Source organism: Calidris pugnax, unplaced genomic scaffold (genome assembly GCF_001431845.1).
Source record: "Calidris pugnax isolate Ruff unplaced genomic scaffold, ASM143184v1 scaffold42, whole genome shotgun sequence".
NCBI classification, from domain to species: domain Eukaryota; kingdom Metazoa; phylum Chordata; class Aves; order Charadriiformes; family Scolopacidae; genus Calidris; species Calidris pugnax.
In genome coordinates, this window is record NW_015090920.1 from 6629067 (window position 1) to 6651493 (window position 22427).

Here is a 22427-nt window from a genome sequence, read left to right on the forward strand (position 1 = left end):
TGAATATGCTAATTTTTTTACTGAATCTTTTTTTATTTGTTTGCTTCTGTTCAGCAAAGTTAGTTATCCGCTGGGTCGATATCACTCAACTTGAGAAGAATGCTACGTTGCTCTTCCCTGATATGATCAAAGTGAGCACAAGGTCAAGTGAACATTTCTTCTCAGTATTCCTTAATATCAGTGAGACATTTAAACTAATGGAACAGCTTGCCAATATAGCTATGCGACAGCTTCTGGACAATGAAGGATTTGAACAAGACAGGTCATTACCAAAGCTGAAAAAGAAATCTCCAAAAAAAGTATCTGCACTAAAACGGTAAGTAGCACTGGCTCTTACTCGTTTATTTCTTCTCAGTCCTTTTACTTGAAGCATTTTGTCAAAAAGTTTTCAAATGTTCCTGCCACTTACTGTTACTTGAAAAGGAATGATTGATTCCAGCAGTGGTAAATTTGTGAATAATTATTTCTATATAATTACTTGGTCTGCTGCTGGAATAGGAAAGGGAAAACATTTTAATATGAAAATGTTGCAAAAATAAAAGAAACATTTGAGCCAAATTCTCGTTTGTTTAGAAGCTCTTTAAAGTATCTCTTGACACTGACTATGTTAGGTATTTCTTGTAAGGCCCTTTTGTGTTACCAGGGGAAGGTAATGAAGCGATTTAAGTGTTATTAAGAAATGTGTCTAACATTCATACTGCGTCCTATAGCTGGAAGTGAAAAAATTACTCTAGATAAAGTCTATCTAGAACGTATTTTAGGTAAGAGACAAAAAATGACATAAAATTCTAAGGGACTTAAAATTATCTGGAAAATATTCCTGCTTCTTTTCTAGATATCATACTGCAATTTGATAGCTTCTTCTTAATTTTTCATCTTTTTGGATGTTGATTATATTAGTGAACCATACAGAATTGTAATCAGTGCTTGTTTATGTTTCTCATTACTTAGTGACATCTGACATGCATTATATCATTTTGGTTTCTCTTTTTAACTAGTCAATATTTTGCATGGAATGCATCATCAAGGCTAAGTCTTGAAATTGTTAGCAGATTCTAGCCCTAATGATTCCATCTTGTTACTAAATAAGCCTTAGAAAGTAAGGCTGAATGTGAAAAGATCACCCAGCCTGTCTCCTCTGAGAAGTTAGAATCAATGTACCTAAGTCACTCCTGGCAGACTTTTTTTCCATGTAGTTTTAGAATCTTCCTACAGCAGAGACTATATATCCCCTATATGCAAACTAATTCCACTGTTTTGCCATACGTTCTGCACTTAACCAAGTTGTATGTTGCAGGTAAGTTGCAATGATTTATATAAAATATCTCTTAAAATTTGGTATATATTTCTTAAAACAAGAAAAGCTTTCTGTGGGGCTTTTTTTTAGGGATCTTGATGCCAGAGCAAAGAGTGAGAGATACCGTGCGTTGTTCCGACTTCCCAAGGATGAGAAATTAGATGGACACACAGACTGTACTCTCTGGACTCCATTCAACAAAATGCATATTTTGGGTCAGATGTTCGTTTCTACAAACTACATTTGCTTTACTAGTAAAGAAGAGAACTTATGCAGCCTTATTATCCCTCTTCGAGAGGTAAATATTTGTATTTGTAAATTTGTAGGGCAAATAATAAAGCAGTATCTTACTGGAAATTGCAGCCTAGCTTTGATGTTTTTTTCATCATTGGAGAAAAACCTCTTTTCATCCCTTTAATCTCTTGTGAGCATACTATTCTGATGTGTTCTAAGTAATATTTAATGACTTTGTGTCTTAGTTGAAAGTTCCTACTACTGAAATTCACAGGGAGTTTTCTCTGTCAGTTTTTACAACCTTCGTGAGTCCTTCCCGTATTCTGATTTACAGCCCCATTTTTGTGCCTCGCAGGGAGGGATGGATGATAAAACTTCCTAGATTCACAAGTGGAACTTCAATTAAAGAATCTATCAGAAAAGATTTGCTTTTGTGAGTTACAAAAAGATTCATAAAGAATCGTAAAGATCTGAATTGTCCCTTCACACAAAGTTGCAATATTTATTCCTGTATATGGAAAATATTTGTCAGCATTTTACAAATTGGTGTGCTTCCCTTTTTAAAGCTGTCCGCTTAAAGCAGATGTCCAGTAAAAAGAATTTAAGTTTCATGCAATTAAAAAAAAAAAATCTGTTGGGGAGGATTTTTTATGGTTGATTTGATTTGTGGGTTAGTGGAAAAATGTATAAAATAAGTCTTGGAAATAGTAGCAAAGCTGATGTAACCAAGGACAGTTTGGCTTGACTGAAGAACCATGGAATATTTCAAGGCACTGTTTCCCCCCCCAAATCACTAAGAATAAAAACAAATGGTATTTGTTTGGAACCTTTGAAGTGCAGCTTCTCCACAGTGTGTTGCAATGACTTTGGTGATTTGGGAAGACACATTGGATTATGGTTGCACTGTTTGTCTAGAACTCTGAGGGAGCGATGGTCCTCCAGGTAAAGTGGTGGAGGAGGAGAACAAAGTCTGCATTTAACTGGATCTCTCTTCCTGGATGCAGATTCAGCAACTGCTTTGGATAACCACAGCTGCAGCATCATGGGATTCAAAGCAGCTCTAAAGCTCTAAGAGAAAGAAATAGTTGAAGGAATAAGTGCTTTGTGGGAACAGGTTAAGTCTCAGCACTAGCAAGGACGACAGTAGCACACTGGGCAGCGTCAGTCCTCAGAACAACTGATCAGTACCTTTAATAATTAAAGGGAAGCTTCCTGTTTAATTAAAGCTTTGGGACAGACCCTAACCTAATTCCAGTATTCTCTGATAATCCTGGAGATGTTTTGACAGATGAGACAATAGTGAAGCATTGATTCAGAAGTGATTATACGAAAAGATGGTTTTCAGTGCCTGACTGCATGGCTCACCGTCTGCAAGATCAGCACTTTAGATACGTGTGTGTCTCTACTTGAGTAGGAAATATGTGAATATTGGCTCTCATTATAGCAGAGTATGCTTGCTATAATGTCTGTCCTGTGCTTCTAGAACTTGTCTGTCTTTTGTGCTGATTACACTCAAACAGTTTTTCAGTGGAACAGAAAAATGACATAGGAACAATTTTAGCTAATTTCAGGATGCTGTTAGTGGCCCTTTAAGTTGATGAATAACTAATAGATTTGTAGTCAAGGGAAAAATAAAAGGAAGTTGAAAGGATAGGGGAGTGATTTAGCACCTGAACTGTATATTGCAGTCTTTAAATATATCTTCAAAGAAAACATTGTGTGAAAAAATCGTTATCCTATCCTTTTAGCTGTTTTAAGAAGGGTTTTAAAAAAGAGAAAAAGTAAAAGCTCCTAGCAAACTGAAATATGCCCTCTTCTATTCTGAAGACAGAAAGAGAGTTTTCATTACCTGGATATGGTTTAAAGCCATAAAAGCAGTGGTTAAAAGTACTTAAAATTGTGATTTTTCTTTTGTTCAATCTGTGAAATGCACAAACTTGATTGATTGGTTTATTTGGTTTTCGGCCTAATAATTGATAATGTTTAGAACACACAGATGTTCTGTAATTCATCCACTTATCCCTGAGATTTGTTTGTGCTAACATGCTTTACCAAAAGTTGAGGGAACTATTGCCCTGTGCTCAGTAGATTGTGGTGTGAGTAGTGTTTGCAGGTTGGGGTTCAGTTAGATTAGTGACCGTTTCGCTAACAGTTGAAGGCCAAACAGAAATCTCCACCTCACAGGGTTAGATGTTTTCCTTTGTAAAGAAAGGGATGGGGGTTAGTTTCCCTGTGTTGCTGGTTTCTCTGCACTCTGAAAATATAGTTGCATTAACAGTTGTTACCACAGTATGCAACTATAATACAGTAGTAGAACAGGAGTGTTAGCCCCAAAATGGCTCATTCACATACACTGGCAATAAAAACTAAGCAAAAGTGTTTGTTGATTCAGCCTGTACTGGTGTTGGGGAGCAGGAGAGGGATTCGGAGGTCCTGTAAAAAAGTCTATAGATCTGCATCCCGCAGAAAAAAAATATTACTGATTCTTTTAAAATAAGGCCCGAGGAAAACAACCTAAGCAGTGCAAAGGAGTTTTGTGGGAGAACGTAGTGGAGCCAGTTGTTTTAGGGATGACTGTCTTCATCTTTCAGACTTACAAGTCCATGCATCTAAATCCTGTTTTCCCACAGAGGGATATCCGTAGTGATTTAATGTAAGGGGACAAAGGGCATGGATTTATTGTATTACAATGATTTCTTAGACCAAGGAACTTGATTAATTAAAGATCTTAAGCTGTAGCTACTGTTTCTCCATAGGTGACAATAGTGGAAAAGGCAGACAGCTCCAGTGTGTTGCCCAGCCCGTTATCCATCAGCACGAAAAATAGAATGACTTTCCTTTTTGCCAACTTGAAAGACAGAGACTTTCTTGTACAGAGAATCTCAGACTTTCTGCAACAAACCACTTCAAAAATATACTTGGAAAGAAATATTTCTGGAAGCTATATCAGCTCAGATGATGAGGTATGTGGAAGGAACATGAATTGTTTGCTAGAAGGGGATTTTAACTGGTGCAGGAAGAGAAAAGCCAGGAAAAATTCCTTGAGTTTTTGTAAAACTAAATCTTTGTACACAGAAATGTAACCTCTTTTGTGTTAATGCCTTTAGCTTCCTTAAGCTGCACAGTTAAAATGTTATGATTAAGATATCTTTTTTTTCATGTTAGACCTAAGAGCTACTCATAAGTCCTGCTGCCACATTCTGGAATTACAGTATATCTTCTTGGAAAGTGTTATAGTTAACTAACTGGTTAATTGAATAATACTGTTTAATATCGATCGACTTGTCCAAGTAAAAATGTAATTGTGGGATTTTAATAACTTGAAGAATTTATCAGTTGATATGAAATTCTTTTTATGCAAGACTTTAGCTGCTAAATCTCATCCTTTGATTCTTCAGAAAACAGTGTCTGCTGTTAGTGAACTTTAGAACATTTGAACTAACAAAAAAAAAAAGCCAGACCCTGGCCTGCGCATCAGATGCCCCTATTCTGAACCACCTCCCTATTTACCTATGCACAATAAATGGTTCTTAAAAGATATGATTAGATAAACTTTTCTCAGGCACTTTGGATATCAAGCATTCTGCTGAATTCCTAGGTTTTATATATGAAATTTGGGTGCTTCATATCACAACCTTGTCAGATCTGTTATAACTTGGCGAAGTTTAGCAGCTCAGATCTCAAAGCAGAGAATGGTTTTGTAGTGTGTCACTTTGGTTTTATGTAGGTAGATCTCCCATTCCAAGTCTGTAATAACCCATAGTTTAGTATTGCATTGAGTAGCTCTACCTTGTTTGCTGTGTAAATCTTAAAAGTCAGTTTTTAACTTGCTTGGTTGTTGGTGAGGTATAATTAGTGTGGTGGTGTAGTTGTTTTCCAGAGCACATATGCGTGTATGTACAACGCTGAAACTTTGTCTTGTCTTTTGCCCTGATTGGATCTACATATTCTACCTACTGAATTTTAAACACAAATTAATAATTGCAAGCATTATTGTTACACTTAGTAATATAACTACATACATAGACATGCATGACTGTTAATTCCAATTTCAGGCATTTGGTGTGAACTGCTGTTTGAGATCTTAGCGTGATAAATCTTCAAAGCTGTTTGAGAAAATATTTTTCTTTCAAATCACAATGTGAGAGTGTTGAATTTTCTGTAGAACTTTTTTTAAGTGATGGGAACAAAATAATTTATTTTGTGCATGTCTGTATATACAGATATACGTGTGTATGTGTACACACACACATAGAGTATATGGGATATATAAATATTACATTCTGGACAGTCAAGGAGCCACCTGGCCAGTCAGTATTACTGTGATGTTGATGGAAGCTGGTTTGATTGCCCAGGGCTACTTAAAGGTTCACACTACCTTAGCAATTCTAATTATAGGATTTGATTACTTGGAGGGGAGAAGCTATTGAGAAACTGGAAGCTATTTGGTTATTCCATGCTGATTTAATTTCTGCTGTCATATGCTCAGCCTGTGAATGTACCTGGGTGATTTAATTTGCTCAGTTTTTGTTAGCTGTTAGCGTGTATAAATTTTGAAGTAAAATGAAGTGAAAATTCCAGGCTCTGGCTCAGCCCCATGTCTGTATTGCTTGTGACTGCTTTCTCCAGGTGTTTACAAGATCAAGTAGTTTAACTTCTGCCAGCCCTCATAAAAGCCTCAGCTCTGAGTCGGAGGGAGAGCGACAGTTCAATCTCAACGACAATGGCATTCCAACAGCAACTCAAGCTTTAATGACAATGTATCGCCGGAGGTCACCGGAGGAGTTCAACCCCAAGCTGGTAAAATACACCCCAGAGTGCTGTACCTGACTGAATGGGTTTCATTCTGCCAGATGCTTAAGAGGCAGTATTTTTCACTGAAATAAAGTATGGAACATGCTGTCTTTTTTACCAATAGAAACAACTTCATTACGTTAAAAAGCAAAGTTGGATGTAAATCAAGGAGAGGTTATATGCCTGCTCTTAAGTACAACTGCTTCAACAATATTCTTTTGACAGCAAGTTCTACTGGAATAGAAACTAAAAAAAGGGAGGAGGTAGCCCATTAAGAAGAGAATTGGGCTGTAGCCAAGTTACTTGTTGCTAATTTGAAAAGTTAGGACATTTCAGGCTTTTTCACGCTTCGCACTTCAGTGAGGCAGAGTGTTAGAAAAAGAAGCTGCTTCTTTATGCCTGCCTTTCTTTGCTTTTAGGCTAAAGAGTTCTTGAAAGAACAGGCCTGGAAGATTCACTTTGCTGAATATGGCCAAGGAGTCTGCATGTATCGTACAGAGAAAACCAGAGACCTTGTGCTGAAGGGCATTCCAGAAAGCATGAGGGGGGAACTTTGGCTGCTATTTTCAGGTAGGTATTCATTTGAACCTGACAGTGGGATATAAGCAAAATCATGAGGGAAGAAAGGATTTTGGAGATGTTTAAAGGTGCAGATAATAAGCATCTAAAAAGATTTGGAGCAAGGAAGGCTATGATTGTTAGCAGGCGCCAGACTGGCTTAGAGAAGAGTTCTGTTTAGACCAGTGAATACCCTTTCTCAAGCAGGCTCAAATAATTAGGGGAGAATATAAAAAAGCAGAACGCACACCCTGTTAGCAGAAGCCTGTAGTGTAGGGGCTTCTAGATGTTCAACAACCACCAGCAGGCCTAATTACCATTTATTTAGTCATTTCTGAATCCAATTAAGCTTTTGGCCTTCATAGCAAGTTGTGGCAAGGAATTCCGAAATTTTAAGCATGTTGCACAGAACCACTTAATTGTCCTTTTTTTTTTTTTTTTTAAATAATATAAAGAAAAATTACTTTATCATTTTATTAGGTGCCCCCATTATTGGCAAAGTGGTGAGAAAATATTTATGTTCGTCTTTTGTGCTATCAGGGATTCTCTAGATCTGTGTCCCCTTGGTTTTTTTGTCCAAAGTTGAAGAATTTTATTCATTTTATTAGTAGTTATGTGGAAATCACTCCATACCTCAGGCTTTCTTCATCACCTTTCATTTACTGTATGCCCTCTCTAGCTCTGTCCCTCCCCAAGGGACACCACAGCTACCTGCAACATTTAGGATATGAGCACATCGGGGACTTTCTGATGCTTTCTGGTTTGTTTTTGATCTCTTCCCTAATAATGCTTAATCTTGTACATCTTCTCTGTGCTGCTGGGCATCAAGCAAATGTTTTGGGAAAATGTGCACTGTAATGCACAGATCTGTCCTGTGTCTAATTAATAGCTAATTTGGACCAATTTTCATGGTGTATGTATAATTAGTATTTTCCATGTGCACTACTTTGTGCTACTGACACTTGATTTGCTGCTGAGATTTTCATTTCCAGGGAGGTTTTAAAGTCAGCAGTGAAATCTCATAGCAACAATCTCATAGCAGACAATATTATCCTTAAGACAGGGTAGGTGCCTTGCCCAAGATGACAGAGTCACTTTCAAAAGCAGGAATAGAGCTCAGGAGTTCCTGTCTGTTGCTTTTGGCTGAGAATATCATACTTTCTGCAATCAAGCATTAATCTACCCCCTCCTCAGGGCAAGTAGCTTTCTCAAAAGCATGTTTTGAGTTATTTAGGATAATCAAACCCACAGCCACCTGCAGGGAGAGCTCGTGATACCCCGTGACTGCACAGCTGGTTTGTTCTTCATGCCTGCTGTTTATTTCTGGCTAAAAAAGAGAGAGGCTTTATCTTCTTCCCCCCTCCCCCCTTTTTTTTTTTACTTCATTATAAAATGCCTTGAGGAGAGCACAAGAAGGGGTGATACCTCAATCACCTAAGCACATCTTTTTTTTTTTTTTTTTTTTTTCAGAAAAATAACATTTCATATGTGGTTTCAAAATGGTTGTTGGTGACATTCAAGATGAAAGGGTAGCAGAAGACCATCATGGTGGGGTACCGTATTTGCTAACCATTGCCTTTTTCTTTTAATATTGTTTTCCTACTCTCAGGAGCCATTAATGAAATGGCCACTCATCCTGGCTATTATGAAGACCTAGTGGAGAAATCAATGGGGAAGTACAATCTTGCTACAGAAGAGATAGAGAGGGATCTGCACCGCTCCCTTCCGGAACACCCTGCCTTCCAGAATGAGATGGGTATTGCTGCCCTAAGGAGAGTCTTGACAGCTTATGCTTTTAGGAATCCAAACATAGGATATTGTCAGGTAATGGAAATACCTTGGTACTCCAGTTTTCTGGAATTCCAGTTCTTTCCTTATACCCCTGTTTCTTCAGCGCTGTGCAGGAGTATTTGGCTGTGTAAAGTACACGATGTGTGTGTAATGCTGTGAGGTAAAGCCTCAATGCTGCCAAGTTACAGCAATGCTGAGGTCAGAGGGATTTGGCACAAGGAACTACTCTAACAGAAGTGTTAGCAGTGCGTGCTGAGAGATAGGCATAGCTTTCTGTAAGCATATTTTCTGCCCATAAATCTAGAAACTGGACAGAGGATAACAACAGAGCTGTCCTGAAGTGCATCTACAGAAAATGACAAATGGGCCCTTAAGACAGTTCTTTTAAGCAGAAAAAAACCCACCAAAATACCAACTTTAATTGTTCAGCCTTAAGTTTTTGTCTACTTATTCACTTTATTAGTTGTAATAACCCTCCAGAACCTCCTTTATCTTTTCAGTAATTCCATTCCATCATGCAAAACAAATTGATAAAAAACCCCAAAATTATGCACCCCAGAAGATATCTTATCACCATGCATCACAACCACGTATTTGTAGAGTTAATGCTGACCAGTGCATGGTTTTGGAGTTCTTCTGCGTGTGATTCAGGTCACTTTTATTTCTGGTCCAAAAATCATTTTTTCTTGCTATGTAACTTTGACTTACCACCTGTTTTGCATTCCTACCTATTTTTGCAAAAAGGAAGCTTAAATTCATGAGTATTAAAAAGCCTGATTAATGTCTTGACTGTTAAGACTCCTAGATGCAACATGAGTAAGTGAAAGCAAACAATTCTAACAGATACTGTCGTAAATTATTTAATTTATAATTAATGACAAATATAATACTAAATAATAGCTACCGTAACTTTTTGTAAAGGTTGTTTAACAGAGGAACAATAGAAGGACACTGATCCTGGTTCCTAAAACTGTCACATCAATTGTTAATAGCCTTGGAACTTGGTCCAAGGCATTCAAAATGCTGATTCACAGTTACAGTGAGAATTCAGGCACTGAAGTATTTCATACGTGGTAGACAAGATAAAAGGGAATAACATAGACTTTGACACAGTTGTAATGTTGTTTTTGGTTTCAGTTGCAACCTTAGTTGCTGTTTCAAACAGGTAATGGTCAAGCTTGAGTCTTAAAATGTTACAGGATCTGAAATGAGCAGCTAATTCCTTAGGAGGCAAACTGAAAAGAAAATGGTACTGAAATACTTCATGTCTTCAGACTAAGGGAGGTCTAATCAAAGTCTGTAAGCAAACAATTCACGTGCCATTGTACAATGCTGTGATATCTGAAATGGAGTGAAATGGGCCATAAAAAACTGTCGTGTACACACACAGTCAAACATGGAGGGTGAGCAACAGCAAGAAGGAGACAAACTGAAAAGAAAAAGGTACCAAAATACTTCATTTCTTCAGACTAAGGGAGATCTAATCAAAGTCTGTAAGCAAACAATTCACGTGCCATTGTACAATGCTGTGATATCTGAAATGGAGTGAAATGGGCCATAAAAAACTGTCGTGTACACACACAGTCAAACATGGAGGGTGAGCAACAGCAAGAGACTTTTGTTTCACTATGCTCTGGTTGTTTGTGAGTGACAATATTACAGGGATTTGCCTCAGCTGACAGATGCTGTGTCTTCACCTTTTGGCTGGAGCAGAGGCCAGGGGAGCGCAGGCTGCCCCTGCAAGGGGTGGTACAGCAGCTGCCATCATTAGTGCCCTAGGAGGCATTTTGGCTGCGTCAGACCCAGGTTCCCCCAGAGCACCTATTGGCAGGATATCACTAGCAGCGTAACTGGATGCTTACAGACCTGAGTAGGTCCTTGAGTATGAAAAGAAATCTTGATTCATTGTTTTCTTTTTAAAAAAAGCAAACGAAACCTAACAATTTTTTTGAGGCTTTCTTAAGCCTTCCTCTAAGCACTGGGAGAACACTGCTTGTTTCAAGGAAGACACTTGGGGTCTGCAGGGGGTGATGTAGCTATTTTCCTAACCGTAGTAACCACTTACCTGCCCAGTTACTGTGCTAGATATTGAATAAATGGGTCTAGCAATTTTTATTTCTTGTTCTTTTAGGCTATGAATATTGTAACTTCAGTACTCCTCCTTTATGCAAAAGAGGAGGAAGCTTTCTGGCTGCTGGTGGCTCTGTGTGAACGTATGCTGCCTGACTACTACAACACAAGAGTTGTTGGTATGTTATGGGGAAATTTTCTGAAATGACAGTACAAATATTAACCAAATGAATTGGTATTACTTGTATTGAAACAATCCTATGTGGAGATGTATGTGTAACGCAGATACAGCTGTGAATCCTAGTGGTAAGACAGCTTCCTCAGGAGCATAGAAGCAACTCCCTAAACAGATGTGATAGTAATCTTTCGCTTAGGATTAGATGGCATTCTAAAGTAGGCTTAAACAAAGTAAATAAAAAGGAGATAGGAGACTAAAATTTGAATTTTAGATGATCCTGCTATCTAATTAAGGTAAAGTGGAAACAGGAGCTTTGGCAATTTTCAGTAGAAGTCTTTGCCTGTTTACCTGTGATTTGAAAGGGCACAAGTATCTGAGAGCTACTGTTGTCAGATGATGGTTTCCTTGTGTATGTGGAAGGGAATGGCTCTTCAGTTTATCATGGAAACTGTCTTTACTGTAGCTCACAAATGCTTGAGATACTCATTTAGTCTTAGAAATTATTCTTTCTGACCTGCTTAAGGCATTGATGTTAGGGTATAGATATGTAGATAGATGTATCACACAGGTTTCTCTTGAAATAAATCTAAATGCTCAGGTGATGCTGAGAAGTCTTACTCTAATTAGTAATGGTAAGTATTAAGTCGTCATATAACTTCTGTAGGTGCTCGACCAAATTGACCCTTTCTTAGCTCTTACGAAGTGTATAATTAAAACAAAAAAAAGCTTGCTACAGTTCAGTTTGTACAGCTCAGAAGTTGAATAGAATCTGTTATTTATCTGAAAGGGAGAAAATTTGTGTAAGTATCATGTAGCCTATTCTACTTTTTGTATTGATATAGAGAGAATATATGTACATATATTTTTCTCTTTTAAATGGTGATGTGGTCGGTTGCTCCCAAGTTAATGGACATCCAACCTTATTTCTCTTCAACAGGAGCATTGGTGGATCAGGGTGTCTTTGAAGAGTTGGCTCGTGACTATGTGCCACAGCTTTATGACTGCATGCAGGACTTGGGTGTAATATCCACCATTTCCCTGTCCTGGTTCCTCACTCTTTTCCTCAGTGTAATGCCATTTGAAAGTGCAGTGGTGGTTGTGGATTGTTTCTTCTGTGAAGGAATAAAGGTGATATTTCAATTAGCGCTTGCTGTCCTCGATGCTAATGTAGACAAGCTGCTTAACTGTAAAGATGATGGAGAAGCCATGACAGTCTTGGGAAGGTATTTACTACAGAAAATAAAGTATCTTCATTTTATTTTTCTTTTCACTTGCTTTTCTTTTGTCTTCTATGTTGAAATGCTCAATTTAAGCCAGTATCGTATATGTAAATCTTTTACATGATTACAGTCCCCTTTCAGCCATATAGGGTACTCTTTATTTTATCTTAAAATAATGTTAAGTGACCAAAAAGACACAAATTCTTCTTTCAAGACATTCAAGTAGACTTCCCAAACCTCATTATAGAAACTTATTTTGGTTGATTATTTTAGTTGTTTACATGAGTTTTGTTACTTCATCTTTTGCCTGCGGCCTTTTAAATGCTGCTAACAAAAAGCCTTGATCTCAGGGGCAGTTGTTTTGGGAATGGACTAAACAGAACTCAGAAGAATTAGGCAGGCTCTTGAATGAATGGATTTCAGTGAAATAGGAGGCTGAAAAATAGACTGTATTGACTCATTTAATAAAAACTAATACTGCTGAGTGTAGCTTCTGATTTCCTTATGTTTGATAGTAGTGTTTCGTTTTCAAGGTGCTGCTGAAATTTTGGCTTTTTTTTCCCTAATAAGTTTCAGTAATATAGCCTTACTGAAGTCTGGTTTTAGATTTTTTGGGCTTAAAGATGACTGTGGTTTTGTTGTCTTCTGAAATAAATTCCAGTGCTTGCTGAGGATTTAAGTGTTCTGCAGCTGCAGGGTAGAAGATAGATGATCTACAGCAGCTGCACTGGTGGGTGGAACAAGCCCTTAAAAAACCCCTTACAGCAAGGCTGGGCAGTAGCAGGGTGGGGGGTATTTACACTGAAGCACACTGACCCCTTGTTGTCAAAAATCATGTAGTTCATTAGTAGGGAGCAGCTTGATCATTTTACATTTAATACCCTATATATAACCCTTATTCTAGTAACCCTCAGAAGGGAGGGGGTACAAATGAATCTTGGGTATCTCATATCTTTTTTTTTCTTTTTTCTCCCCACCAGATATTTGGACAGCGTGACTAATAAGGACAGCACTCTTCCACCCATTCCTCATCTTCACTCGCTGCTCAGTGATGATGTAGAGCCTTATCCCGAGGTGGACATCTTCAGACTCATCAGGTCTTCCTATGAGGTAGGATATGATTTCTTAACAGGAACTTGCCAACCCACAGTAGTTCTGCTTTACAGGGGAATTTGCTACTCTGCAGTTTGGCTTTGCTTTTAACTGAAAGACCATAAAAGAAATACAGACTCATCTCAGAAGTCTAAAATAGGGCAGGGGAGAGGCGTTAGTCTTTCTTTTAATTGGAGCTGTTTTGTATAGAGGTCTGTAGCGTCAAAGGAGAGCAGCTCGCAACAAAAAAGTGATTTACAAACAAAAGGCTGAATTTCTAATTCAAAAGAGGTTAATCACATCTAACCTTTTGCATGCTTTTCCAAACTGAAATGTTAGTGAAATCTATGTGGTTTCAGAAGACCTTCTGTTCCAGTGGAACTTCCTTTCTTCTACCTTTCTTTCCCAGCAAGTGCTGATTATGCTGATTATGACCATGGGCCACTACCTTCTGTATCATAAAAGCTAAAAAAAAAAGAATTTCAAGGGAAAGGAGATGGTAATAACTAGTATCCATTACAGCATAGGATAAGCCTGCAAAAAATGTCAAATTTGCAAACCAGTTTCTTCCTCCTTAAATTTTAAAAATAAGCCGTCAGTTAATATACCCCTGATGATTTCACTGACATACTGATTTTTTTAAATAAATATTAAATAACTTTAAAGAGTTATTCTCCTTAATTTCCTTTTCTCCTTCCATTGACGTGCAGGGTAAATTGATATTTTAAGTTCAAGATGTAGGTTCATACTTAGCAATGTGACAGCTGTTGCAGAGGCACTTCCTATGTCCCTAAAACCTCCTTGCTTTAATAACGTGATACCTATTTAACAAGGAAGTAGGTAGTCCTTAGTGTATTCTACACTGAAGGACAAACTGAATTGAGTTAGATGTATAATTCTTCCCTTTTGCACCACGTTAGAATGGAGAGAAGGACATCTACGTGAAATTCTGTTTCCCTTGTATTTCTCCGTTTTCCTCATGATGAAGACAGCTTGCATTGGCTTTACTGCTTGTAGATTAATAACCTGTCTCCACGCAGAGCCAGGTTTTGGGGCTTATGCATCACAGAACCTTATCAGCTCCTTCTAGATAAATAACCAACTGTACTCTGGTATAATTGGGCAAAACAAATAGTGTGGGGAGTGAAGAACTGCAGGGAAAGCAGGAGTTGGCTGCAAAGAGAGACTGAGTTTCAGGAGAGTCGTTGTTGTTGGTTGATTTGTTTATTAAAAAATACGCCAGCAATTCAATAGTTAACTATGAAGATAAAAAAACTTCACAGCATCTATCACTCAGTGACTGTTATGTTCCCCAATTAGTTGTGTGCAGTCAGGGCAGAGAACTGACTGTTAGATTTGTTGCAGCTATAAAGAACAAAATACCAAGGAAGTGAGTGTGTCTTTACTATTTTTAGAATTTAAGCTGTTAAAGATACTTACTGAGTAAACACCTATCCTTAATCTTCTAGACATTGTATTAAAAAAAAGGAAGGCCTACAGCTGAAGAAAATGCTTTTTTTTGAAGTCCTTTGCCCTCCCTGAAACAAGCACCACCCCCAAGGAGGGGAGAAATCTTGCCCTTGCAGACTATTTTATGATATTTGTCATGGAAGAGTGATAAGTCTGAGAACTTGGTGAAGGTGTAGCACTAGGAAAAGCACAACACTGGATCATGCTCTGATCCTGTCCAGATCTTGGGCCATCATGTCAGATGTCCAGTGAAAGCTGAAGTGATGCATAGGAATTTTTTAGTAATTAAGTGATTGGCACTCCTCTCGGTGATGATACTGAACTGACTTTCTGCTTTTTAAAAAGAGAAACATTCTTGCAATAAGAGAATTTACCCTGTCAGTAATTTTTTCATTTACTGTAAATACCTTTTAGTAAGAAATCTCAAATCTTTTCATTCAATTTTGCAATTAATTTAGAAGCCATAGAGCCTGGCATTATAATAATTGCAATAGAAATGACTTAAATAATGCTATAATCACTACAGCTTTAAAAGCCTGTGCATAGTTCACTAGCTGTCAATGGGGTGTATATATAATATGTGCTTAATCCCTTTGATCTGTGTGTTAGTTAATTTGGAAAAAAAACCCAGCCTTTAAACACTTAAACTATATTTACAGTAGTATCTGGATCTTGGCCATTTAACTGAACAATGACACTGAAAAATGTGGCACAGTTTTGACCTAGAACAAGTGACGTGCTTCCAACAATTCCTTGTATGATTTGAAACTTAAGATGGGCAAGGGACCATTCCCAGAAGGCAATTGCATGCAGCCTTACTTTTCTGTAGGCTACCTGAGTTTTAGTTGTATGGATGTGAACAGGCCATCTCATTTGGCTTCCAGACCAGAGAATAAGCCCCAATCACTGGAATAGATGTGGCCTTGGAGCCACAAAAGACATTTCTTTTCTAGGTTTTGTGACCTCTGTGGTGCTTGATATTCATGGATGTTTATCTAGATTCCATTTTTTTCACTACTTTATTTGCAAAATGCTCCAAGTACATGAAATATTTTTTTACTCCCAAGGTACATGGTGAAGGTGCACAGCTGTACAGATAAATGCAGCTTTAGTGTTCATTTGGTCACACAAGCATGTGCTAGCAAATTGTGACCTGCTTATGTAGATGCACTTGCACTGGAAATATAAATCCATTCTGTATGAAGGCATATCTTGCCACCCCCTTTTTAGTTTTACATGTGGCATACTTCATGTCTGGCATTATCATTCCTACTGGTTATCTGTGTATTTCTCAGTATGTTAAAAGTGGTTTTTTGATGGCAAAAAACTTCTACTTACAGTTCACAAAAATAAATCTTAGGGATTCGGTATTCATCTACATACGAAAACACGGAATATTATTCTAAGAGGTTTTCCCCTAGGATGCTTCTGTAGTATGTGCAGGAGCTCCCTGAGACTATTATGTGCATTGTGGAAAAAAAAACTTCTAAAAACAAGACTTGGGTACTTTAGAGACTTTTCTTCCTAGGGGATGTCGTATTCTTGATGGTTTCAGGTTCTCATGAATATGAGGACTGCTATACTTTACCAGCTGTTGGAGATCCAGTTAGTCTAAATGTCTTCTTTCTCTGTAGCAATTAAGAGTTATTCCAGGACAAATTGAAATAAAACCCTGCAGGAGGAGCTATGAAACAATCTATTCATAGAAATTTCTTGCTTGGCAAATCTTCAACTACTGAGATTATGGTTTGAAATGTAAGGATTTGTAACTTAATAATGACAAATTAATTGAAAACAAGTTCTTGAGAAGAAGTCTAGCGATATATCCCTGAAGTCTTTGTAACTTTGACATGTTAGAAAAATGCCTGAACAGAAGTTTTTTAAATACACCATTTGTGGTATATCGCATAATTAAATTAATTTCTCAAGTACATTAAAGGCAATTTAAGTATTCCAGATATTAATACACAGACTATCCTGTACTACTTTTTCTCTTTTAAGAAATTTGGAAGTATCCGAGCAGATTTAATTGAACAAATGAGATTCAAACAAAGGCTGAAAGTTATCCAAACCCTTGAAGATACTACAAAGCGCAATGTGGTAAGTACTGAAATAATGTTCTTTGCAAAGATTAAGGTCAGTCATGTTCTGAAATTTAAATTAGCTTTTCAATTGAGACATGGATTTCAAATCCCTAACTGTTGATATTGTGTTTCAAAAGGTACGAACTATTGTGACAGAGACTTCTTTTACTATCGATGAACTGGAGGAACTGTATGCTCTTTTCAAGGTAAAGCTAAGTGAAGATCACCTGCCTGCAGGAAATGCAAACGTTAATTTTTGATATGGGGCTGTGTGTCTTTTCTAAAGCCAAGGTTGAGTCTGTGAGTTACTGTCGGGTATCTTAATACAAACTTGAATTAGCTACTGTATTATTGAGTATACAGAATAAAATCCAGCTCAGGAAATAAGTCATTCACTAAATGATTTGTCCCTGGAAAAAATGAATATACTGATGAAAACTATTATAATGAAAAAGTGAACAGATAGAGGCTTTTGATCAGTCTGTATGTCTCTTGTCTACTTGAGCCAAGTTTTGGAATGTAGCACAGAAATACCTTTATTCTATTGTCTCAGGCAGTTAATACTTCCATATCACAAGGGCTGATTTTTGCCATTGTTAATGCTTTCATGTATACTGTATTATATGGAAGTTTAGTGTCACAAAGTGATGTGTCTTTTTAGTTGATTGTACAGCAACACCATTAGATCCACACATGATCACAAAGGTGAGCAGTTAAAATGCTTTAGCTTTACTTTCATGCTCAGTGCCTTAAAACAAGATACAACAAAGCAGAGGAAGAAAGTAACAGAGATTTTCTTGGTATACCATGAGGAATTTTTTTCCTTTCAATTTCCCATCTGTAATGACAGGTTTTACAATAGTCCAAATCCTGCAGTGCCTTCTTTCAGTCTTCCATGGAATCAGTGAGACCAAGTCAGACAGTCCAGCCCTGTTGATCATCGTGCAGTGCTAGGATCTCTTTCTCTAAGTTTCTGAATCATTTTGAATTAGATTCCACCCAAATCAGCTCCAGAACCTTCACTGACTTCAGGAAGACTGAAAGAGTAGGACTTTTACAGTATTTTTGAGACTATACGATTCAACAAAAAATATTCCAAATAAACAAGGCATTTTCATATGCTATGAAATGAAAGAGTTCATAAGAGTCCCCTTTCTTACTTGATTGTGTGGTGAGATTGAAGGAGGTGACTAAGCACAACAACCCTTTGTGTATGTGCAAGTCACAGCTGCTTACTGCTCTTTTCAGAACAGGTATTTCATGTTTCATCTGCCTGGGAAACAGAAAAAGTTTTGCTTTATCTTCTTTTTTTTGTAGGGGGCTGTCTTTTTGAGCTGGGTAGAGGAGAAATCCCTTGCAGAAGTGCAAGGGCTGGGTAGATGGAAATAAATCTACTAGTCCTGTGTTGTTTTAAGACTGTGTGTGTATGAGTTGTTTGGAATTTTTTTTTTGAATCATTGATAGTGATGAGTTGTTTTCAGAGGTGATGACAATCTCACAGCATTTGCCTTCTGTTCAGGCAGAACATCTGACCAGCTGCTACTGGGGAGGAAACAGCAATGCTATTGACCGGCACGATCCCAGCTTGCCCTATCTGGAGCAGTACCGTATCGACTTCGAACAGTTCAAGGGGATGTTTGCTCTCCTCTTCCCTTGGGCGTGTGGAACACACTCAGATGTGTTGGCTGCACGCTTGTTCAGGCTGCTTGATGAAAACGGAGACTTGCTCATCAACTTCCGTGAATTCGTCTCTGGGCTAAGTAAGGAGGATTCACAGCACTCTCAAAAATCATCTGACCAAACCAGTTTGTTTCTAAAGCAGATCCAGTCCTTCAGAAACACAGAAGTTATATTAGCCAGTTAAGGAGTCCGAGTTTGATGTATGCCGATTCACACAAGTCTTTTAAGAGTTATTCATGCCACTGTTCAGTTCATTTTATTATGCCTGTGACAGTGGTTCCCACGGGGATTTAGGCTGGTCTTGGGTGCATCTACATCAGCCAGTGCTGTGTCACACTGGCAGAAGGACCACAGGTGAACTACACATCTGTTAGTCTGAGGATTTCCCTGGCTGCTAACTCTCAACGAAAATGACCTTCAGCTTGTGTGCTTACTGGTGCGATTACTTCTGATCAAAGCATTTCCTTTGGGAAAGTCTTTTATATGTTCTTCTGTAGTGTTGCGCTCTCTGTGGCACTGCATTTTGTTATCTGCTCCTTCAACTTGCCCTGAGAGTTGGGAATTTATACCTTTTGTCAGTGCCACCGCCTCTGGAAAGGGGAGAGAGGTGGCATTTTCTCCCTTGCTTGTTCAGGAAGAAGACTTTTGAGAAATTTCTGTGCACGTATAAGGGAAGGATGGAGTGAGGATGCTAATGGTGTTTGCCCCTGAATAAAAGTGCTTCTCTTCAGAAGTCTGCTGACACCCCCCATACGTGTGTCCCTGTGTGAGGGGAAGGTAACACACCTCACAATAGATGCAGTGAGAGGCACTACTTATATTACTTCTGAAATCCATAACCAAGCCTGCAGACTGAGAGAGAGAGAGCAGGATGGAAGTCACCTGAAAAAGAGAAGGTGGAGGTGCAGGTCAGACAGGGAGAAAAAATGTCGTTAAAGGAGATAATGGCCTGTGCAAGTCTTCAAAAAGCAAAATTTCAAGACGTGGAAGTCAGTATCACAACAAAGGGAATATGCAAACCCCAGGATTAACATGAAGAAGCAAAGATGAGGCAGGAACCAGCCACTCCTTTTTTTTAAAATAGCATGAATTATTCCTTGTGAGTGACCAACATCTCACTATCTATCGTGTTAATTTCATGGCAATCTGACATTTCTTCCAGCTTCACATTTTGATCCTTTTTGGGGGAGAAAAGGTTTCCCAGTCTGGCTTTCAGCAACTCTTTGTAACAGTATTTTTAAGCATTAGGTCTCCAAATGCAGCCTTGCATTAAAACCTCTGTACAGCAATGGCAACACCTGTTCTGAAAAATAGCTGTGTGACAGTAAAATAGATGGCACACCTCCCCTTCACACCACCCAAAAAAGCAGTGCTTCCTGTGATGCATTTCTGAATTGTATTTGAGGCACTAGATGCCAGGTAACACTTAATGGCCTTTTGAGACATGACCCATGGATTAACTACTCTTCCTGCTTACAGGATGCTGTTACCAACCAGTTATTGGTTGAGACAGCATTTTTTAGAACCAATAATGAGTAATAAGAGCAAGGAACAGTGCTGAGCGCTGTAAGCAGAAATGAATGTAAAAAGCAGAAATGAATGTAAAAAGCACAAATGTGGCTGTAAATTTATCTGAAATAAAATCTTAAATGGGCTTAAATAATCAAAACTGCTCAGCAAAACCACATTTTTTTCAGAAACGAAGCCCAGTGTGGCACAGTTTGAAAACTTCTTTTTTTAAAAAGAAAGACAACCTCCCCAACGCCTTTTTTGTTTAAGAAGCACATGAATGTTAGGAAGGACAACACAGTCAACAAAAACAACACGGGATTTGTTTGAGCATATTTCACCATGCCCCGGGACTTTTAAAAATTCCACAAACATCAGCTGCTTCAGTCTGCCTCACCAACCCACTATGCCTTGGCTGAGAAAAATCTCTTAATTGAGGAATATCTTCTGTTGAAGCAAGAAGCATCTGCTCAACAGGGGACGGTGTTGTCTCTTCCTTGTGGCTGTCCCAGAAGGTATGGTCAGAGGATGGGTGCTCTGGAAGTGACCTGTGGGCGCCGTCTTCTCTTTTTTACTGTGTCCAAACGGCAGTATTGGACTCTGACCCTGGTTATGCAAGTCTGTCTTCCCTCAAGGAAGTGCCGTCTTGTCTTTTCTTACTGTGTCCAAACAGCAGTATCAGACTCTGGCCCTGGTTATGCAAGTCTGTCTTCCCTCAAGGAAGCATCCTGATCAGGTACTTCCTAGGCATGGCCTGTCTCAGAGGGTGCTTGTGATGGCTGAAGCAGCCATGGCACCTGAAGCATCTCCATTGCTCTTTCAACAGCCTTACTCCATGTGGATTTGTTCCATATGTGGCCATAAGGATTTGTTCAGTTGAAGCCTCTCTTTGATACCACTGACTCCTTCTAGGAGCTCTGTGAAGAAGAGGTAAAAAGGGCTGTTGCGTGTCCCAGCACAGGCTCATGGCCCTTTCTTCTGTGTCAGCGTGAAATCCTTGGGGTATGAGGGCGCTGTGATTGCAACTGGGAATCTCCATTTCCTTTTCATAGCCCCTGCAGCAAATGGCTTGAGCCTCCTCCTTCAGGTGCCTCTAGGGCCTCTGCTGAGCAAAGGTGGAACAACCTGGCACATTCTTCTGTACGTTTGCTCTGTGTCTTGCTACTGCAGGTTCAAATAAAGGAGTGATCTTGATCAGTTTGCTTTAGGAGTTGCACCACTCGGAAAGGGTTGTCAGCCTCGGTTATGAGCTGTTTGGGGTATACGCTCATGAAGAAGCTCACCAGTACCATATCACACTGGATTGTAGTACGACAGTGTTTGACTCAAGATCCTAATAAGCTAGAGAGATTTCCACATCGACTTGAAGTGCCCCCCCTGCCTCCCACCATGTTTTTGCAAGTCTCCCTTCTCAGACCGTGCAGCTCTTCCACCTCTCCAGTGACTGCTGGAGACTGCAGCACACCCTACAGCCTCATGCAAAAGTTGGCACCATGAAGGCTGTCTCTCAAGGAGTACATGAATGTATATTTATTTTCTGAAAACAGCTTTTTCCCCAAAAATGGGTTGCAGGGGGATATTGGAAAGCAAAGTGTTAACTTCACTACTCCTCTGATCCTTTCAGAGAGCTAAATGCTGTACAAACACTCCACACCACTCCACCTGCATTCAAGAGAGGAGTAACTGAAGCCAATGCTTTCATGTTGCTACCAAGTTTTATATTAACAGAATAAAGTTCTGACCTGTTTAATTACTTTTTTTAACGGCCTCAAAGAAGACGGGGGAAAACTGTGCACATATGACATTATGCCCAGAAAAATCTCGACACCTGCATAATGTTGATGGAAGGAGAACAGTCAGAAAGGTGGCTTGGGCAAGGTTTTCCTTGCCATGCCATGAATAGAAGTGTGGTGGTCAAGCCCTCAGAGGGATAAGAGGGCATTGGTTATAGCGTGAAGGTGACAGCTTTCACTGTTGCAGTTTCAGGTAGAAGAATTCAAAGGCTTTAGTCATGCTCTTCCAAGCACAGTTTCTTCTCTTACCACAAAGTAAATTTAAAACTTCTGGATAAAAACTGGTGATGGATCATCTGAGACTCATACTGCAAAAAGGCAAGACTTGTTGAAAGTTGTTGAAGATTTAAGACCTGTGACTCCAGAGTCAAGAAAGAAGTATTTCTGGTTGGGACTAAGAATGGTCTTGTTGCTTCCCCAGTGCTGTTCACAGGTCATCTGCTTTGCTGTTCAGGGATGCAGGGGCCATGCAGGATGCTACTGAGTTCTCTCAGCTCTCCTATGAAATTATCCCTGTACTGCAGTGTACAAGTCAAAATGGTGGCCTGAACTGAGGTATCCAGCCATACAAAGGTTCCCCTAACCCTCCATAATAGGGGCACATCTACCAGAGGTTTGTCTTTATGAACATGGCCTAATTTTTTTTGTGGCTTAATA

The 22427-nt window shown here is 38.9% G+C and overlaps 1 protein-coding gene across 4 annotated transcripts in view; it reads left to right on the plus strand.

Moving 5' to 3' along the window:
- TBC1D9 (TBC1 domain family member 9) overlaps positions 1-22427 on the plus strand; it is a 53285-nt gene that overhangs the window by 23135 nt on the left and 7723 nt on the right. For all 4 annotated transcript variants that reach the window (XM_014950009.1, XM_014950008.1, XM_014950011.1 and 1 more), the window contains exons 5-16: positions 55-316; positions 1388-1595; positions 4288-4494; positions 6161-6331; positions 6745-6895; positions 8493-8707; positions 10806-10923; positions 11860-12145; positions 13123-13252; positions 16706-16804; positions 16926-16994; positions 18308-18548. In XM_014950009.1, the coding sequence (XP_014805495.1) occupies positions 55-316; positions 1388-1595; positions 4288-4494; positions 6161-6331; positions 6745-6895; positions 8493-8707; positions 10806-10923; positions 11860-12145; positions 13123-13252; positions 16706-16804; positions 16926-16994; positions 18308-18548 (2157 nt within the window). The remainder of the gene's footprint in view (positions 1-54; positions 317-1387; positions 1596-4287; positions 4495-6160; positions 6332-6744; positions 6896-8492; positions 8708-10805; positions 10924-11859; positions 12146-13122; positions 13253-16705; positions 16805-16925; positions 16995-18307; positions 18549-22427) is intronic.